The sequence below is a fragment of the Nicotiana attenuata genome, chromosome 6 (assembly GCF_001879085.1).
Source record: "Nicotiana attenuata strain UT chromosome 6, NIATTr2, whole genome shotgun sequence".
Lineage (NCBI taxonomy): Eukaryota > Viridiplantae > Streptophyta > Magnoliopsida > Solanales > Solanaceae > Nicotiana > Nicotiana attenuata.
In genome coordinates, this window is record NC_031994.1 from 21549326 (window position 1) to 21566400 (window position 17075).

At 38.3% G+C, this 17075-nt stretch overlaps 1 protein-coding gene across 3 annotated transcripts; it reads left to right on the forward strand.

Annotated features, from left to right (window-relative positions):
- Window positions 5349–11326, forward strand: LOC109226699 (phytochrome A1). 3 transcript variants are annotated; one of them, XM_019391530.1, is made up of 7 exons: window positions 5350–5705; window positions 6010–6118; window positions 6232–6289; window positions 6858–8925; window positions 9118–9934; window positions 10068–10358; window positions 10872–11326. In XM_019391530.1, the coding sequence occupies exons 4-7, from the start codon at window positions 6870–6872 to the stop codon at window positions 11077–11079; spliced, it is 3372 nt and encodes a 1123-aa protein (XP_019247075.1). In that variant the 5' UTR covers window positions 5350–5705; window positions 6010–6118; window positions 6232–6289; window positions 6858–6869; the 3' UTR covers window positions 11080–11326. The 3 variants fall into 3 exon arrangements, with proteins under 3 accessions (XP_019247076.1, XP_019247075.1, XP_019247074.1); XM_019391531.1 differs by lacking the exon at window positions 6232–6289 and having other exon boundaries at window positions 5349–5705; XM_019391529.1 differs by having other exon boundaries at window positions 6010–6289.

Here is a 17075-nt window from a genome sequence, read left to right on the forward strand (position 1 = left end):
TGGAGGAACGTCGCCTTTTTTGTTGCTTGTTCTCCGATCGGGGACTCCGAGAAGAAGCACTTGCACCGGAAGCATGCCCGATGACACCCGTTCGGGTGAAAGCCTCTTGCAGCAACCTCGCCGCATCAGCAGGATCAGCCAAAACATCCTCCCCGGGGACGGTAATAGAGCCCTGGGAAGACCTGAATTCAACACAAAAGAAAAGTTAACTAGTTTTCCTATACGTAAGGTAAAAATAAGATAAGTTCAACCTACAATGGTTTTTGGCCTTCCACCCGTATTTAAGGGCTAGTTCTTTCCACCAGCGGGTCTCAGGCGTAGTGACGTCCAAAGTCTTCTGGACGCACTGGTCCAAGCCTTCGCCTTTGGTGGTGTCCACCGAGTTGCTGAAATAATTAAAGGAGAAGGATCAATAATATCATGGGACAATCTTTAACTAGAAGAAAAGAGAGACGCTAAACTTACGAGTACGATTCCATGATTCAGGAAAGGATGGAGTTGTGGTCAGGATGATGTCCCTAGTGGCAACTGCAATGAATCGCTCCATCCATCCACGGTCGTTGTCATCATCCATGCTGGTGAACAAAGCATAGTGATCATGTTTGCTGAAGTTTATCATTCCCTCCCCCCGGAAAATCTTGGGGGAATAAAGGTTCATCAATCAAGCCAGGGATAATTCTTCCCCCGTCTCCTGGCATAGACGCCGAAGACAGGAGAGCATCCGCCACATAGAAGTTCTCACTTGTGCCAAGCAGACTTGGTAATGGAAGCAAAACTCCAAGATAACGGAACCAAGCCGCCCGCTCAATCAGAACGAGTCCAAAGTGAAGGGGTACATGTAAACGTACGTGAAACCCTTCTTGGAGAAGGTTACCCGCTCCGCTAGGTCAGGAGAGATGATGTTCAAATATTGACAACCACAGTCTGCCTTCACAAAAGGGATACTGGAAGGACGGATTGAAGAAGGATACACACCAATAGCCCATGTGCGGGGGTTAGCAGAAGGGTACTTCTCTTCGAAGTCCTGCCAAGAAAGGTATTAGTATCTTCACCAACTTCCCAATGACATAAGGATGTGCCACCGGAAAGCACGGGGACTATCTATATAGGGTAAAGTATGTTCATATCAAATACTCATATAATATTGCGACACGTGGAGCCGAAGGCAGATGGAAAGCGAGACAAATGGCAATCAAGTCCAAGGGCAACAATCTCGTTTGTTCACAAAGGGAGTGTTGTTCATAAAGACAAAACAAATGTCTGCCACCCGGTAACATTTAATGAAGAGTATTCTATAGCATTAAGTACGTAGTCCGTTACAGAGAATATCATAGCCTGTCGTTACACATTCTTCAATGGCCCCCATAATTGTCATTTAAGAGGGACTTGATCCTAGGACCTTGTTCCTTAGGAGCAACTATAAATAATGAGTTCAACAACCATTGTGGGAGGAATTTTCAGCTAAGCTTATGCTATATACTGTTCAAAGCTCAATAATATTTTATCTTCTTGCTTATTAGTAATATCTTTATTACTGCCTCCGGAAGCTCTGCTCCGGAAACCAGGATTTCTGCTGTCTTATCTCAATTTCAACGCTAAGTCTTATATTCTTGTTTAATTTATTCATCATTTTGGGATCAAATCGATTCACTTGTCTATAAACCACGTATAAATTCAATTGTACCGTTTTACGAGTAAACAAACTTATAACGCTTAATTTTTAGTCCATTATATACCTCGAATAACCAAATAAATGGACGAAATTTATTCACTGTTTATTAAATATAAATTATAATTATGCTAAAACATGCATAATAATAGTTAAAAAATCTAACAAAAAGAACATGTTGTCTGGTATGTCCCCGTCCTACTATTCGTAATTTGTCAACCGAAAGAGATTATTTATTAATTGCTTAAACTAAAGAACATAATCTATTCTAATAAGAAGACACAAATATAAAGAACACAGTGTTTGCTGTACCTATTATTTAAGTCGCGACACTCGCACAGATGGTCTTCCCTGAGACCAACATTAAAATTTTACTGGCAGTTAGTTCAGTGTGTTAAATATGTTTGCAATATTTTTTTTTTTATCAAATTACTTTAGTGACCTAAAAAAGCTCATACGATACAAATATCCTAACGTTTAGCTTCAGTGAAATCTTGGTACATTACATATACCATGTAATTAAATTCGGCCACTATTTTATTTACATTTTGTGAACCACTTCTTTCCGTTCATTTTATGTTAGTTTTTGTTAAGTCATTTCTTGACAAATGGAGTAATAAATAGAGGATAATCGTCCAAACTTTTGTAATTTCATAAGAAATTATATCCATCAAATTTAGTTCCTTTTCGAATACGTTTGCGAGGTTTTGAAATATCACATCCAGAAGTCGGACATGATTTTTAATAATGCTTCATTCCTGACCTCACTTGAATCTTGATAGGATTACATTGGTTTGTTATTGCTTCATTACCGAAATCACGCTTACATATTGAATACTTAACTGTTTCTTTACCTAACTTTTTTTGGTCTTACAAAAGTACTACTATATTCGGGAAGCATTTGCCTAGTGTGAGGGTTAGTATTAATATTATTTTATCTACATTAATTTGTGAGTTACTCTGTGAATTATAAATATTACCAAAGATTATGGTGGAATTTATAAGATTACTTTATCCAAGTTTTGAGTTCGAATCCTGGGAATAAGAAAATGGGATAATTTCACATAAATACAACTCGCACACCTGACTTGCAACATAATAGCCTAGATATCACTTTGCAAATCTATAGCCCAAAAATAATAGGCTAATTCCTGAAAGACAGCTTATTTCACACAATCAACTACGGTTATTGCTCCCTCTTTATACAACCAGTTGTTTTCATTCTCTTGATTTCCTTTGATTATTAAGCATTTGATAAAAAAATGCAAATTAGCCACAACGCAACTCAAAAATCCTGAATAATACATATTATCTGAAGGTAAGATATTCAAACACTTTTATGTGCAATTGCTGAAGCATTCCTACAGGATAAAAGAAAAATAAAAACTTGGTAAATGAATTGTAGAATCCCTCCAACGCGTACAAAATCTTTTTCATACAGCACATACACGAAAAAGAAGAAGAGAAGGAAGTGTCAAACTTCCGTAGAGGCCTCTTACACACTCACAATGTACATACATCCTTATAAACTGAAAAAATATTTAATTATACAATATTATACACAAATATACATATTTATACACAATTATACAATACTGTATAAGTGTATATAAACACCACCTATACAATATTTCCACTAGAAAACATAGAATGTCCAACACTACACTTACTGTAAATAATGTATTAACTAGTATAAACATGTATAATAGTGTATAAGAGGTGTTTGTATATCCATATACACAATTATACACTACTATACAGTGTTGATACAAACTGCTACATAGTTATGATTTTTTATCCAAGCCTCGAGTTGTAGTAGAAGGTATTGGATGATTCAACTCATCAATAGGTTAACAATTTTGTGCCAACGATTCGGAATTCAACGCACAGATAAGATACACCCAATTTCAGATTCGAGACTTCAAGGTCATAATAATAACGACCAGAACTTCAAACTTCAAAATCTTCCAAAGTTAGTGGTTATTTTTTGGTGCAAATCAGGTTTGAGAGCAATTTATTTTCAGATCTGTGTGTATTTTCATTTTTCTTTCAAAAATCTTTAATATTCTTCTGCTTTCCACCATGGACGACGGAGTAGGAGCCCGAGCCTTCTTCGAGCCATTGATGGTAGAACTACGTAGGGGGTAGGGGAGGGGGAATAGCGGGGGCGAGGTTAAGAGAGGATGATAGATCTATGTGGGTTAGAAAGAAAGAAGCGAGAGGCGGTGAGAGAGAATTTGGTGGGCTAGGAATGAAGAAAGAAGAAAATAATAAAAATCCTAAAAGTGTGTCTTTAATAATGGGCTAAAGGCTGAAAAGTTTATTTCAAGTTATGTACAACATAGACTAAATAGGGTCAGAGATTCAAATCTGGGCCATTTTCGATTGGATTGTTAGACCAAATGACAAGGACCGTAATTCTTTCTAAAAAAAATCCTGCTAGCTAGCGTTTTCCTTTTTTAATGAGCCTAACATGATGTGATTTTGTATTAGCTTAAACCTACTAGGACTAAGAAGGAAGGTAATTTTATCTTCTTTAAATTTACTTAGTAATTACTCCCTCAGTTGCAGTTTATGTGAACTTATTTCCTTTTTGGCTCGTCCCAAAAAGAATGACCCATTTCTAAATTTGGAAACAATTTAGGTTAAACTTACAATTCTACCCTTAATGAGAAACTTTTATAACTACATAAATACTCTGGACTCCCTTTTGATTTGTTTAGGACTAGAAATTCAATAAAGTCTTCATTTTTTCTTAAAATCCGTGACCAATCAAACATGTTGTCATAAATTAGAACGGAGGGAGTAATTTTTTTACCTTGGATTCTGATATTGAAGATGTTATTCAAAACATTCCGAGGCTAATAAGCTTAGACATAGGGGTGTTCATAAAAATCCGAAAAAATAAGCCAAACCGAAAATCGAACCAAACCGATCAGAAAAACCGATACTACTTTTTAGGTTTGGTTTGGTTTTGGTTCTGAATTTTAATAACCGATCAAATTCGGTTGGTTTTGATAATAATAAAAAAATAACCGAAAAAACCGAACCAAACCGATTATAAAAGTAGCCATTATATATATATATATATATATATATATATATATATATATATATAAAGTTTCTAATATTTTATGGTACATATTAGTTGTTTGTATTTTTAGTCTAGTTCTTTGCTATTATAATAATCTAATTCTTTGCCTTTACATTTTAGTTTGATCGGTAGTTTTCGTTTGCTAAGTACAAGAATTTATTTCATGTTAAATAATTATTTTTTAATTGAGTACTTAAATTATTCATCACTATTTGATCAATTCAATATATCTTGGTAAATGATAGATTTCTCAAAGAGCAATTGGTTTGATTGTATTATGTTGAAAATGTAGTCACCGAAATATGCGATTGGTAGTGTATGTCTCATTTTAAAAATAAAAAAAATCGATAAATAATCGAAAAACCGACAAAAACTAACAAAAATCAAATCGATAAAAAACCGACTTAATTAGTTTGATTTGGTTCTAATATTTAAAAAATTAACTTACTTGATTTGATTTATTTTTAAGAAAAAACCCACCAAAACCGAACCATTAGACGGTGAATGAGCCCATGAATTCAACTATTCAGGTCAAATCAATAGTGAAAGAGTAGTAGTAGTAGCAGGCAAAGAGGGTCCAGCTGCCATCATGAGACTATTCCGGCATATATGAAAGAAAAACAAAAAAAGACCCATTTCTCATTTTTGACTCCTGTCTTCAATGAATTGATTTTAGATTGGTTGTACAAACGGCCGAAAAAGAAATTGCGAGTAAAAACTTGTAGCAGCAATTTCATAGTCACCGGCTACATGTGGGTTTAATTGGTTAACTGAATCTTGATCGTTTTTTACTTCTGCTACCAGCTCAGCTCAGAGTTTCCGTCCTTAATTCTCTCAAAACTCTGACATCCTTTTCTCTCAAAATCTGAAAGATAAGGAAAGGATGATGTCTTCACGTGATGTCCATAACCTTTTGGCTTTGCTGATTACTTGCTATTCGAGGTATGGTCTCTCTGCTCCACCCCTATACTTTCCCCTCCAAGTGGGTTTTCTCATCAATAAAATATGTTTGGGATATCTCTCTGTTTCTTTTTTCAAGACCCACTTTGATTTTAAACTATATTTTAAAGAGAGACGAATCTTTTTTTTTTTTTTTTTGGTTAAATCTTGATATCCTTATTTTGTTGACATAAGAAGCCTTCTAGTGAGTGCTACTATCCACTCACGAATTATTATATATTATCCCTACTTTCGTGGTCTTAATTGGGGGTATTTTTTAGATTTCAACTGATTATAATTATTGTAGACCTGGAGGACAAATCAAGAATCAGGGTTATGCTAATTTTTGGGTGCATCAACTGACACCATCAAACTATTTTTGGAAAGAGAACAACTGGGCAACTCACTGCTTTCTAGTAAAGTCTCTCTCACCTTCCTATTTATAGAAACGCGTATCCTACTATGGCTATTTGTGTAGAGTTGTCTGCATGAACTTTGACAAGTGTGTGTTTTTATGAATCTTTTAAAGGGTTAAGTACGACTTCTATATATCAAGTATTGATCAGCTGAAAGCTAAGTTGTAAAAGGTGAGGCCTTTCTCTTGTTGTGTTAATCTTCAAAGTTTTCTCTCTGCAAATAATGTGGTGGTTGTAATAGCTTGTTGGTTTGTGTTAAAGAGAAAATGACTTGCATCTTTATCTGATTTTACTACTACTATAGGATGATAAAGAACTCGAATTTCCAATAAGCTGTGCCTACTTTTGTTTATCTAGCTAAAAGAGCTGTTTGCTTACTGTATTATGCTTATTTCTCTGCATGTTGTGACTTCTTTGATTATTACGTAGTTGAAATATCTAATTTACACATATGCAACCTCCTTCCTGCTTTTTGTTTTGCAAAGTATGTTGATTGTTTGGGGGTTTTGGGGGGTATATTCTTAAGTGGATGTGAGATTTTATGCTGCAAATGGGGATGTGATATTCATATTGATAAAAGGTGGAGACTCTAGAATGAATCCTTGCCTGCTAAGTTGCTGATACAAAAAGTTAACAACTCTGTTATGAAGATTTTGACAGTGCCTGACTGTGACGGTTCCTATTATAATTTTGTTTTTGTTAATCATCGGCGGTAATTGCTTTTGATGTTCTATTTCAGATTTGAGTCGAAATGTCGTTTTCAAGACCAAGCCAATCTTCCACCGCTTCAGCAAGATCAAAGCATAGTGCTAGGATCGTTGCACAGACCACTGTAGATGCAAAGCTTCACGCAGATTTCGAGGAGTCGGGTGATTCCTTTGACTATTCAAGCTCAGTGAGGGTTACAAGTGTAGCTGGGGATGAGCGAAAGCCCAAGTCAGACAGAGTAACTACCGCTTACCTCAATCAGATCCAAAAGGGCAAGTTTATCCAGCCATTTGGCTGTTTGTTAGCCCTTGATGAGAAAACATTTAAGGTCATAGCATTCAGTGAGAATGCCCCCGAAATGCTGACCATGGTTAGCCATGCTGTTCCAAGTGTGGGTGAGCTTCCAGCTCTTGGCATTGGGACTGATATCAGAACGATCTTCACTGGTCCTAGCGCAGCTGCATTGCAGAAGGCCTTGGGGTTCGGAGAGGTTTCTCTGTTAAATCCGGTCCTCGTTCACTGCAAAACTTCTGGGAAGCCATTTTATGCAATTGTTCATAGGGTTACAGGTAGCTTAATCATTGATTTCGAGCCTGTGAAGCCCTATGAAGTACCCATGACTGCCGCAGGGGCCCTGCAGTCATATAAACTTGCAGCCAAAGCCATTACTCGCTTGCAGGCCTTGCCCAGCGGCAGTATGGAAAGACTTTGTGACACTATGGTTCAGGAGGTTTTCGAACTCACGGGCTATGACAGGGTGATGACGTATAAGTTTCACGATGATGATCATGGAGAGGTGGTGGCCGAGATCACGAAGCCTGGCCTCGATCCTTACCTTGGTTTACACTATCCTGCTACGGATATCCCACAAGCTGCACGATTTTTGTTCATGAAGAATAAGGTCCGAATGATTTATGATTGCCGAGCAAAACATGTGAAGGTAGTCCAAGATGAGAAGCTTCCATTTGATTTAACATTGTGCGGCTCTACTCTTAGGGCTCCTCACTACTGCCATCTACAATATATGGAGAACATGAGTTCAATTGCATCCCTTGTAATGGCAGTTGTGGTCAATGATGGGGACGAAGAGGGAGAAAGCTCTGATTCGACACAATCTCAAAAGAGAAAAAAGCTTTGGGGCCTGGTGGTTTGCCACAACACCACCCCGAGGTTTGTTCCCTTCCCTCTGAGGTATGCATGTGAATTTCTTGCGCAAGTCTTTGCCATACACGTCAACAAGGAACTGGAATTGGAAAGTCAGATTCTTGAGAAAAATATCCTGCGTACTCAGACTCTCTTGTGTGATATGCTGATGCGAGATGCCCCCTTAGGTATCGTGTCACAGAGTCCCAATATTATGGATCTTGTCAAATGTGATGGTGCTGCTTTGCTCTATAAGAATAAGATACATCGACTAGGAATGACCCCAAGCGACTTTCAGCTGCACGATGTTGTCTCGTGGCTTTCTGCGTATCATACAGATTCCACAGGTTTGAGTACAGACAGCTTGTATGATGCTGGTTTCCCTGGGGCTCTTGCTCTTGGGGATGTAGTGTGTGGTATGGCTGCTGTTAGAATATCTGATAAGGACTGGCTGTTCTGGTTTAGGTCACACACTGCTGCCGAAGTTAGATGGGGTGGAGCAAAGCATGAACCTGGTGAAAAGGATGATGGCAGGAAAATGCATCCTAGGTCATCATTCAAAGCATTCCTGGAAGTTGTCAAGACTAGGAGTATACCATGGAAGGACTATGAAATGGACGCAATCCATTCTTTGCAGCTTATAATAAGAAATGCATCCAAGGATGCCGATGCCATAGATTCAAGTACCAATATTATCCACACGAAGCTTAACGATCTCAAGATTGATGGGTTGCAGGAGCTAGAAGCAGTGACTGCTGAAATGGTCCGCTTGATTGAAACAGCTTCAGTTCCTATCTTCGCAGTTGATGTTGATGGGCAGCTTAATGGCTGGAACACAAAAATTGCTGAATTAACCGGTCTTCCTGTTGATGAAGCAATTGGGAATCATTTGCTCACACTCGTGGAGGATTCCTCAGTTGATACCGTGAGTAAAATGTTGGAATTAGCATTGCAAGGTACGTTGCTTTTGTGTACTTCCCTTTCCATGTTATGTTAATGTTATGACTCTTTTCATGAAGATAATTTTTCAGCCTTTTTATTATATTATTTTTAGTAGTATTGGTTTACATAAGTTTTCTCTATCCATTCAGTTAAATGAATTATGAAATGCCTGTATATTTAGCCAAACACCCTATATCTTTTACCAGGGAAAGAGGAAAGAAATGTAGAGTTCGAAATAAAAACACATGGGCCGTCAGGAGATTCTAGTCCAATCAGCTTAATTGTGAATGCATGTGCAAGCAGGGATGTTGGAGATAGTGTTGTGGGTGTATGTTTTATTGCTCAGGATATAACAGGACAAAAAAATATTATGGACAAGTTCACCCGGATTGAAGGTGACTATAGAGCTATTATCCAAAATCCTCACCCATTGATCCCACCAATATTTGGCACTGATCAATTCGGCTGGTGTTCTGAGTGGAACTCGGCAATGACAAAGTTAACTGGATGGCGACGTGATGATGTTATTGATAAAATGCTATTAGGGGAGGTTTTTGGGACACAGGCAGCTTGCTGCCGTCTCAAGAATCAAGAAGCTTTTGTAAATTTTGGAGTTGTACTAAACAATGCTATGACTGGTCAAGAGTGTGCGAAGATATCTTTTGGTTTCTTTGCACGTAATGGGAAATACGTAGAGTGCTTACTTTGTGTGAGCAAAAGGTTGGATAGAGAGGGTGCAGTCACGGGACTCTTTTGTTTCCTGCAGCTTGCAAGCCATGAGCTGCAACAAGCTCTTCATGTTCAACGATTGTCAGAACAAACTGCATTGAAGAGGTTGAAAGTATTAGCTTACATAAGGAGGCAGATTAGAAACCCTCTTTCTGGAATTATATTCTCTCGGCAAATGCTAGAGGGGACTAACTTGGGTGAAGAGCAGAAAAATATATTGCGTACTAGTTCCCAGTGTCAGCGTCAGCTCAACAAAATTCTTGATGATACAGATCTTGATAGCATCATTGATGGGTATGTTAGTCATTTTTCTGTACCACATATGTTTTGGTTTTTATGTTTATCGCTTTAAATGATTTAGGATTTGCTGCATTGTTATATCAGTTTATAATATCACTACATTTGTTCTTTTTTATTCTCTTAATAGTTATTTGGATCTGGAGATGCTCGAGTTCAAGCTGCACGAAGTATTAGTAGCATCTATTAGTCAAATCATGATGAAGAGCAATGGAAAGAATATAATGATTGTGAATGACATGGTTGAAGATCTTCTCAATGAAACTTTCTACGGCGATAGTCCAAGGCTTCAACAGGTCTTAGCTAACTTTTTGTTAGTATCCGTGAATTCTACACCAAGTGGTGGTCAGCTTAGTATTTCAGGCAGGTTAACAAAAGATCGCATAGGAGAATCTGTTCAGCTTGCTCTCTTGGAATTCAGGTAATTAAATTCATATGATAGAACAATCTAAACTGGCTTTTTTAACTTGACCAGATTTCTACTATCCAGGTTAGCATCTCCAGCACTTATTTTTGTTCGATTGTGTGTCTATTCTCTAAAACAAAATCAGGACCAGAAATTTTAGCTTGAACTCAATGTCTGAATGTTTGAAGTACCTATGGTTGCCATAGCATTTGATCTTTGACAGTTGAAGCTGCTAGTCTGCTACTTCTTTCTGTATCTCTCCTCCATTTGTTTTGTAAATTTATTGTAAACTTGTTTTTTTAAATTACAGAATAATTTTTAATACTATATTTTCACAAATTTTTAATGTAATTATTCTGCCCACCGAGACATCCATCACTCGCTTTTTTTTTTATCAGAGTCAAACTCAAAGAGGAATGCAAATGGGCTCTAAAATGGTTCAAACTTCTAAGTTTTGGCCTATTCCTTACTTATTATTAGACATTTTAAAACTCAACTTCAGCTCAGTAGAATCATCATCTGTTGCAGAATAAGCCACGCAGGGGGAGGAGTGCCAGAAGAATTGCTAAACCAAATGTTCGGTACTGAGGCCGAAGCATCTGAAGAAGGGATCAGCTTACTCATCAGCAGAAAGCTGGTGAAGCTGATGAATGGGGAAGTTCAGTACCTAAGAGAGGCCGGGCGATCAACTTTCATTATATCCGTTGAACTTGCAGTGGCAACCAAGTCAAGCTGATGATTTCAGGAACCTTTCAAACTAGTAGATCTGTATAGTGAAGAAGGATTTCAAGTTATCTGTGTTTTGAGATCATGCTGTCTTGTGATGTTCCTCCTCTTTGGCAACCTCGGGTTCTTTTTAATAAGTTTCTTGAACTATTGCATCTTCAACATTTCAGCATTTCCAGTTTCATTATAATTCCATGTGCAATCAGAAATTTTTATCACTTTTGGGAGCAGAATTTCAAGATTTCCTATTTCTAAGATACCATCTTTCCTTTCCATCAAAGACAAGATAAAGGATGGTCGAAATGGTAAAGAACAATCTTGCGAACGAAGATAATATATCCATACCAGCATTATCTAGGCAAAAAATTTACCCTTGGTCATTGCTGTTCTTTTACATCTTACTCCTCTCTTGAGGTGCGGTCCTTCCTCGACCTTGTTGGCATGTTTCGTGCATTACTGTTTCTTATATTGTCAACGTATTTCTTTCAATTCAAATTTGTATTAGTCATAGCAAAGAAAGAGAGATTGAAAGGTGAGACTATGAGAAAAGGGATCCACTAAGCAATGAAATAGAGATTCAAAAGGATACGATTCCTCAACAGGATTTGAACGTGCAACCAGGGGCGGAGCTAGCATAGGACTTGCGGGTTCGGTCGAACCCAGTAACTTTGGTCCAAAACCTGTATTTGTCTTAAAATTTTTATTGAATATGTATAAATTGTTAATTTAGAACCCAGTAACATAAATGAACTAGAATCCCGAACCCACAAGCTTCAAATCCTGACTCCGCAACTATGAGAACAACTTGGGAATTGTGAATTCTTAAAGGGAGTTGGGAGATAAGGATAATGACCGGATCAAAACCTAATCTTGGAAGGTGATTACATCTTGAAATAATGTTCTCATTCTATCATATAATTACTGGTTAGGCCTAGAAAAAGAATCGAGATTAAGGGTGTGTTTGGTATAACGGAAAATATTTTGCATTTATGTGAAAAATATTTTCTTGAAAATCAAGTAGTAATCTTATTCGTTTTCCGGTGTTTGGTACACAAATTAAGGAAAATAACTTCTCAAGAGTATTCATAAATGATTTAGATACAATAAACATGAAGCCATAAACTTTCGAACCAATAACCTTCCAAACCCACAAATTTCACAAACTTCCAAACCGCTAATGTCACGACCCAAACCCCGCACTGGTCGTGATGGCGCATCTCGTGAAGACGAGGCCAGCCAACTAACCCAACTCGTCTTTTCAAAAGTAGTTAAACATAATTAAACAACTTAAATATGACTTAATAGTATTAATTAGCGGAAATAAAACCCAACACAGCCCTAATCGGGGTGTCACAAGTCACGAGCATCTATAAGAATGTAATTACATTTACAAGTCTAGAAATACACTAAACAGGAATAATGAGTAACATAGAAAGAAACGGTGCTGCGAACGCTGGCAGACACCTCGCTAGACTACTACAGCTCTGCTTCCAAACAGCCAATACCCGCTACCGGGCGAATAAATACCTGCAACTGCACACGAGGTGCAGGGAGTAAAGTGAGTACTCCAACTCAGTGAGTAATAAAGGTAAATAACAACTGAGCAGTAAGAAATCACGTAAAGCAACCAACATGCTGTATAGAAGCAGGGTACAATCCTTTGAGAAAACAGTGAAGCTGTGAAATCTTTAGAAATATATTGGCTCAGTTTAAATCTCTTTTGAAAATGATCTTTTCAACAGTTACGAAACGATTTCAAAACAGTTAGTGCTGATAAGCACAGAAAAAATCCGCCCCTCAGGTACAAATATCGCAGTATAATAGGTAAAAAGGCAAGTAATTATGCAAGATGAGCACATAAAAGTTCGCCCCTCGGGCAATATCTCAAAACAGCACTAGCCCCTCGGGCTCACTCTCAGAAACACTCTCAGCCCCTCGGGCTCTCTCTCTCAGATCACTCTCAGAACAGTATCATATAGTAACCGCTGCGGCGTGCAGCCCGATCCACAACTCGCTGCGGCGTGCAGCCCGATCCACAATTCGCTGCGGCGTGCAGCCCGATCCATATATCGTCGACGGCGCTCACTGGGGGTGTGCAGACTCCGGGAGGGGCCCCTTACGGCCCAAGCGCAATATCAAGCTACCTCGTGGCATATAACATAAGGCCTGAAAGCCTCCTCACATCACTCACAAGGCCTGAAAGCCACCTCACATCACTCACAAGGCCTGAAAGCCTCCTCGCATCACTCACGAGGCCTGAAAGCCTCCTCACATCACTCACAAGGCCTGGAAGCCTCCTCACATCACTCAACATATCCTCACATATGGCCCTCGGCCTCACTCAGTCCAGAAAACATCATAAGCCCCTCGGGCATCAATAAAATAGTAGTGCTCAGCCCAAACAACAGTGGAAATATCATTTAAGTCTCAAAGTTCAATTAAAGCGGCTGAGTTTGTAAAACAGTATAATCAACAGGACTGAGTTCAAGTAGTATATCAAAATAGTGAGGAAACAGTGATAAAAATCCCCGAAGGGTTCAGATAATTGGCACGAAGCCCAATATGGCAATCGGTCCAAATCATGATAATAACAAATAAGTTCCAGTCAAATACGCGGTAAAATCATCAATCGGGACGGACCAAGTCACAATCCCCAACGGTGCTCTACCCCATGCTCGCTATCCGGCGTGCAAGTCACCTCAATATAGCACTACGATGTGCAAATCCGGGGTTTCAAACCCTCAGGATGTCATTTACAATCATTACTCACCTCGAACCGGCGAAATCTCTAGCTCGCGAAGCCTTTGCCCCTCAAATCGGCCTCCACGCGCGTCGAATCTATCCAAAACCAGAACGAATACGTCACAATATGCCAGTGGGACAATACCCAATCGAAAACAATCGAAAATTATTAAAAATCTCGAAATTGGCAAAACCTGAGCCCCGGGCCCACTTCTCGAAACTCAGAAATTTTCACATCAACGGGTTCCTTATCTCCTCACGAGTTTATACATACCAAAAGTACTAATTTCCGATAACATTTCGACCCTCAAATCCTCAAATATATCCAAGAGGGTTTTCAAACTTTTCCAACTTAAAAAATTACATGTTAAAAATAACAATGGATTCGGGTAATCTAACCAAAATTGAGTTAAGAACACTTACCCTGATGTTTTTCTTGAAAATCTCTCGAAAAATCGCCTCACCCGAGCTCCCTTGTTCCAAAAATGGAAGAGTGAGACGAGTTTGGACTTTATTCTGCTGCCCAGGGATTTGTTCTTCGCGTTCGCGGTCCTCCTCTCGCGTTCGCGAAGAACAAAATTTCCAAAAGTCATTTTTCAAACTCTTCTCGGACAGCCTCTAGTATAATGGCAATAACTTTTGCTGCAGATGTCCAAATAACTATTATAATATGTTTCTGGAAACTAGTTTCAAAGAGCTACAACTTTCGTTTTTGAATCATCACAAAATTCATTGTAGATTGAGAGATACGAGCCTCCGAAATAAGACCTGCGCCACAGAATTTCTTCTTCTTCGCGAACGCGAGTCTCTCTTCGCGAACGCGAAGAACAAAATCCCAGAAGCCAAATCCTTCTTCGCGAATGCGAGGGGACCCTCGCGGACGCGAAGAACAATACCAGATACTAGCTTCAGCTATTGCAAAACAGCCCGAAATGATCCGAAACCACCCCGGAACACACTCGAGGCCCTCGGGACCTCAACCAAACACGCCAACATATCCCATAACATTATTCAAACTTGTTCCAACCTTCGGACGCTCAAAACAACATTAAAACACCAAATTTGCATCGGATTCAAGCCTAAGAATTTCAAGAACTTTCAAACCGTTTTTGATCAAAAACCCTACCAAACCACGTCCGAATGACCTGAAATTTTGCACACACATCCCAAATCACCTAATGAAGCTATTGCAACTCTCGGAATTCCATTCCGACCCTCGGATCAAAATCTCACCTATCAACTGGAAATTGCCAAAATACTAACTTCGCCAATTCAAGCCTAATTCTACACTGGACCTCCAAAACCAATTCCGATCACGCTCCTAAGTCACAAATCACCTAATGAAGCTAACCAAATCATAGAAACTCTGATCCGAGCTCATGTACAAATAAGTCAACCCTTGGTCAAACCTTTCAAATTCGAAGCTTTCAACTGAGACTGTTCCTTCAAATTCATCCCGATTCTCCTGAAAACCAAAACCAACGATCTACATCAGTCATAATACATTACATGGGGCAAGTCATGCCCGGGAACTGGCGATCAAAGTGCAAAAGCTCAAAATGACCGGTCGGGTCGTTACAGCTAAACTTTCGAAACCGCGAACTTTCCAACCCGTAAGCTTTATAATTTCTAAACCCGTAAACATCCAAACACATAAACCTCCGAACTCATAACTTTAGAACTTGTAAAATTTCAAAACTATAAACCGAAAGATGAAAAAACTAAAACTGAAGGGGGGAGGGGGCAGGGGTAGGGGAGCGGAGGTGCAGAAAAACTATAAAACAGAAATTTGAAATTACAAAAAAAAGTAATTGGAAAAAAAGAGTTTGGGCGGTGGGGAGGGCAGTGGGGTGTGGTGGGTGGTGCAGAAAAACGAAAAAATAAAAATTTAAAATTACAGAAAAAAAGTAAAAAAAAAAAACTAATTTTTTTAGCGGGGTGGGGGTGGGGGTGGGGGTGGGGGTGGGGGGATCAGAGTGGGTCCATCCGGTTAAAAAATGAACCATAAGGGTTACGGGTCCAAGGGGCCGAGCCGGGTTAGTGTTATTTTTTTTTGTTTGTATTTTTGTATAACTATCGTAATTTATGTTAATATATTACCGCAAGAGTGTTTGAATAAAAGGATGCAAATGCTTTGAAATTTTTATATTTTAAATTTTGAATATTTCACTAAGAATTTTAAGATAATAGAATACAATGAAATGGAAAAAAGATTGCACTAAATTGCAAGTGCTTTTTTGTTTCAAAATTCAAACTTAAAAATTGAACTTTACATTTAACAACAAGTAAATTAACGAAAAAAGAATAAATTCAAAGGTTTTGCATTGCCTTAGTAAGTTCTTCATAATCAAAATGAACTTCTTAGCCATCTTCTGGAGTGTTAAATTCAGATGGGTTACCATGTGTTAATATATCTCCAAGTTCCTCGTCTTCTGGTCTATCAACATCTTCACGTCCCTGATTTCTTCGTTCCGATCTAATCCAATCTCTGAAACATACTAAAACTTCCAAAGCATTGCTTCCGAATGAGTGACGGATGTCTCCAAGTTGTTGTGTTGCTTGACTAAATGCACTCTCTGATGCAACAGTTGAAATTGGCTCATTCAGCACGTCCCGAGCCATAGCGAAAAGAACAGGAAATTATTTTTCATTCTCATGCCACCATCCCAAAGGTGAAAATTCCTTTGTGCGAGGCTCTTTTTGCTTTTGCAAGTAGAATTGAAGTTCATCAATATTCCTGCTACTGGTTTGAGTGTTGGAAAATGTAGAAAAAATATTAAAACTATCAAGTCCTTCATCATCATCCATAGTAGTAGAAGTAGGCATAGTGGGATTAACATTACCTACATTAAGAGCATCATCATCAAATATATTTGCATAATAATAATATAATTGTTGCAAATAATCATTTAGCTTCTTCATACAAATATATATATATCTGGGTTTTTAGTTGGTCCAATCTCCATATAAGTATATAAAGCATTGATTAATTGGTGACAATCACACATCTTAATAGAAGGATTTAAAACAGCACCAATTAAGTAAACCGGAGGAATTGAAAAGAAATATTTTCAGAATTTTGCTTGCATTTTATCAACAGCATCCTTATATTTTTCTTTCTTCTTAAATTCAGAGAGTAGAAAAGAAATTTGTCACGACCCAATTTCCAAACCCGGTCGTGATGGCGCCTCTCGTGAAGACAAGGCCAGCCAACAGAACACCAATAACTCTTTAATAATTACTTAGCATGAATAAGTCTAAACC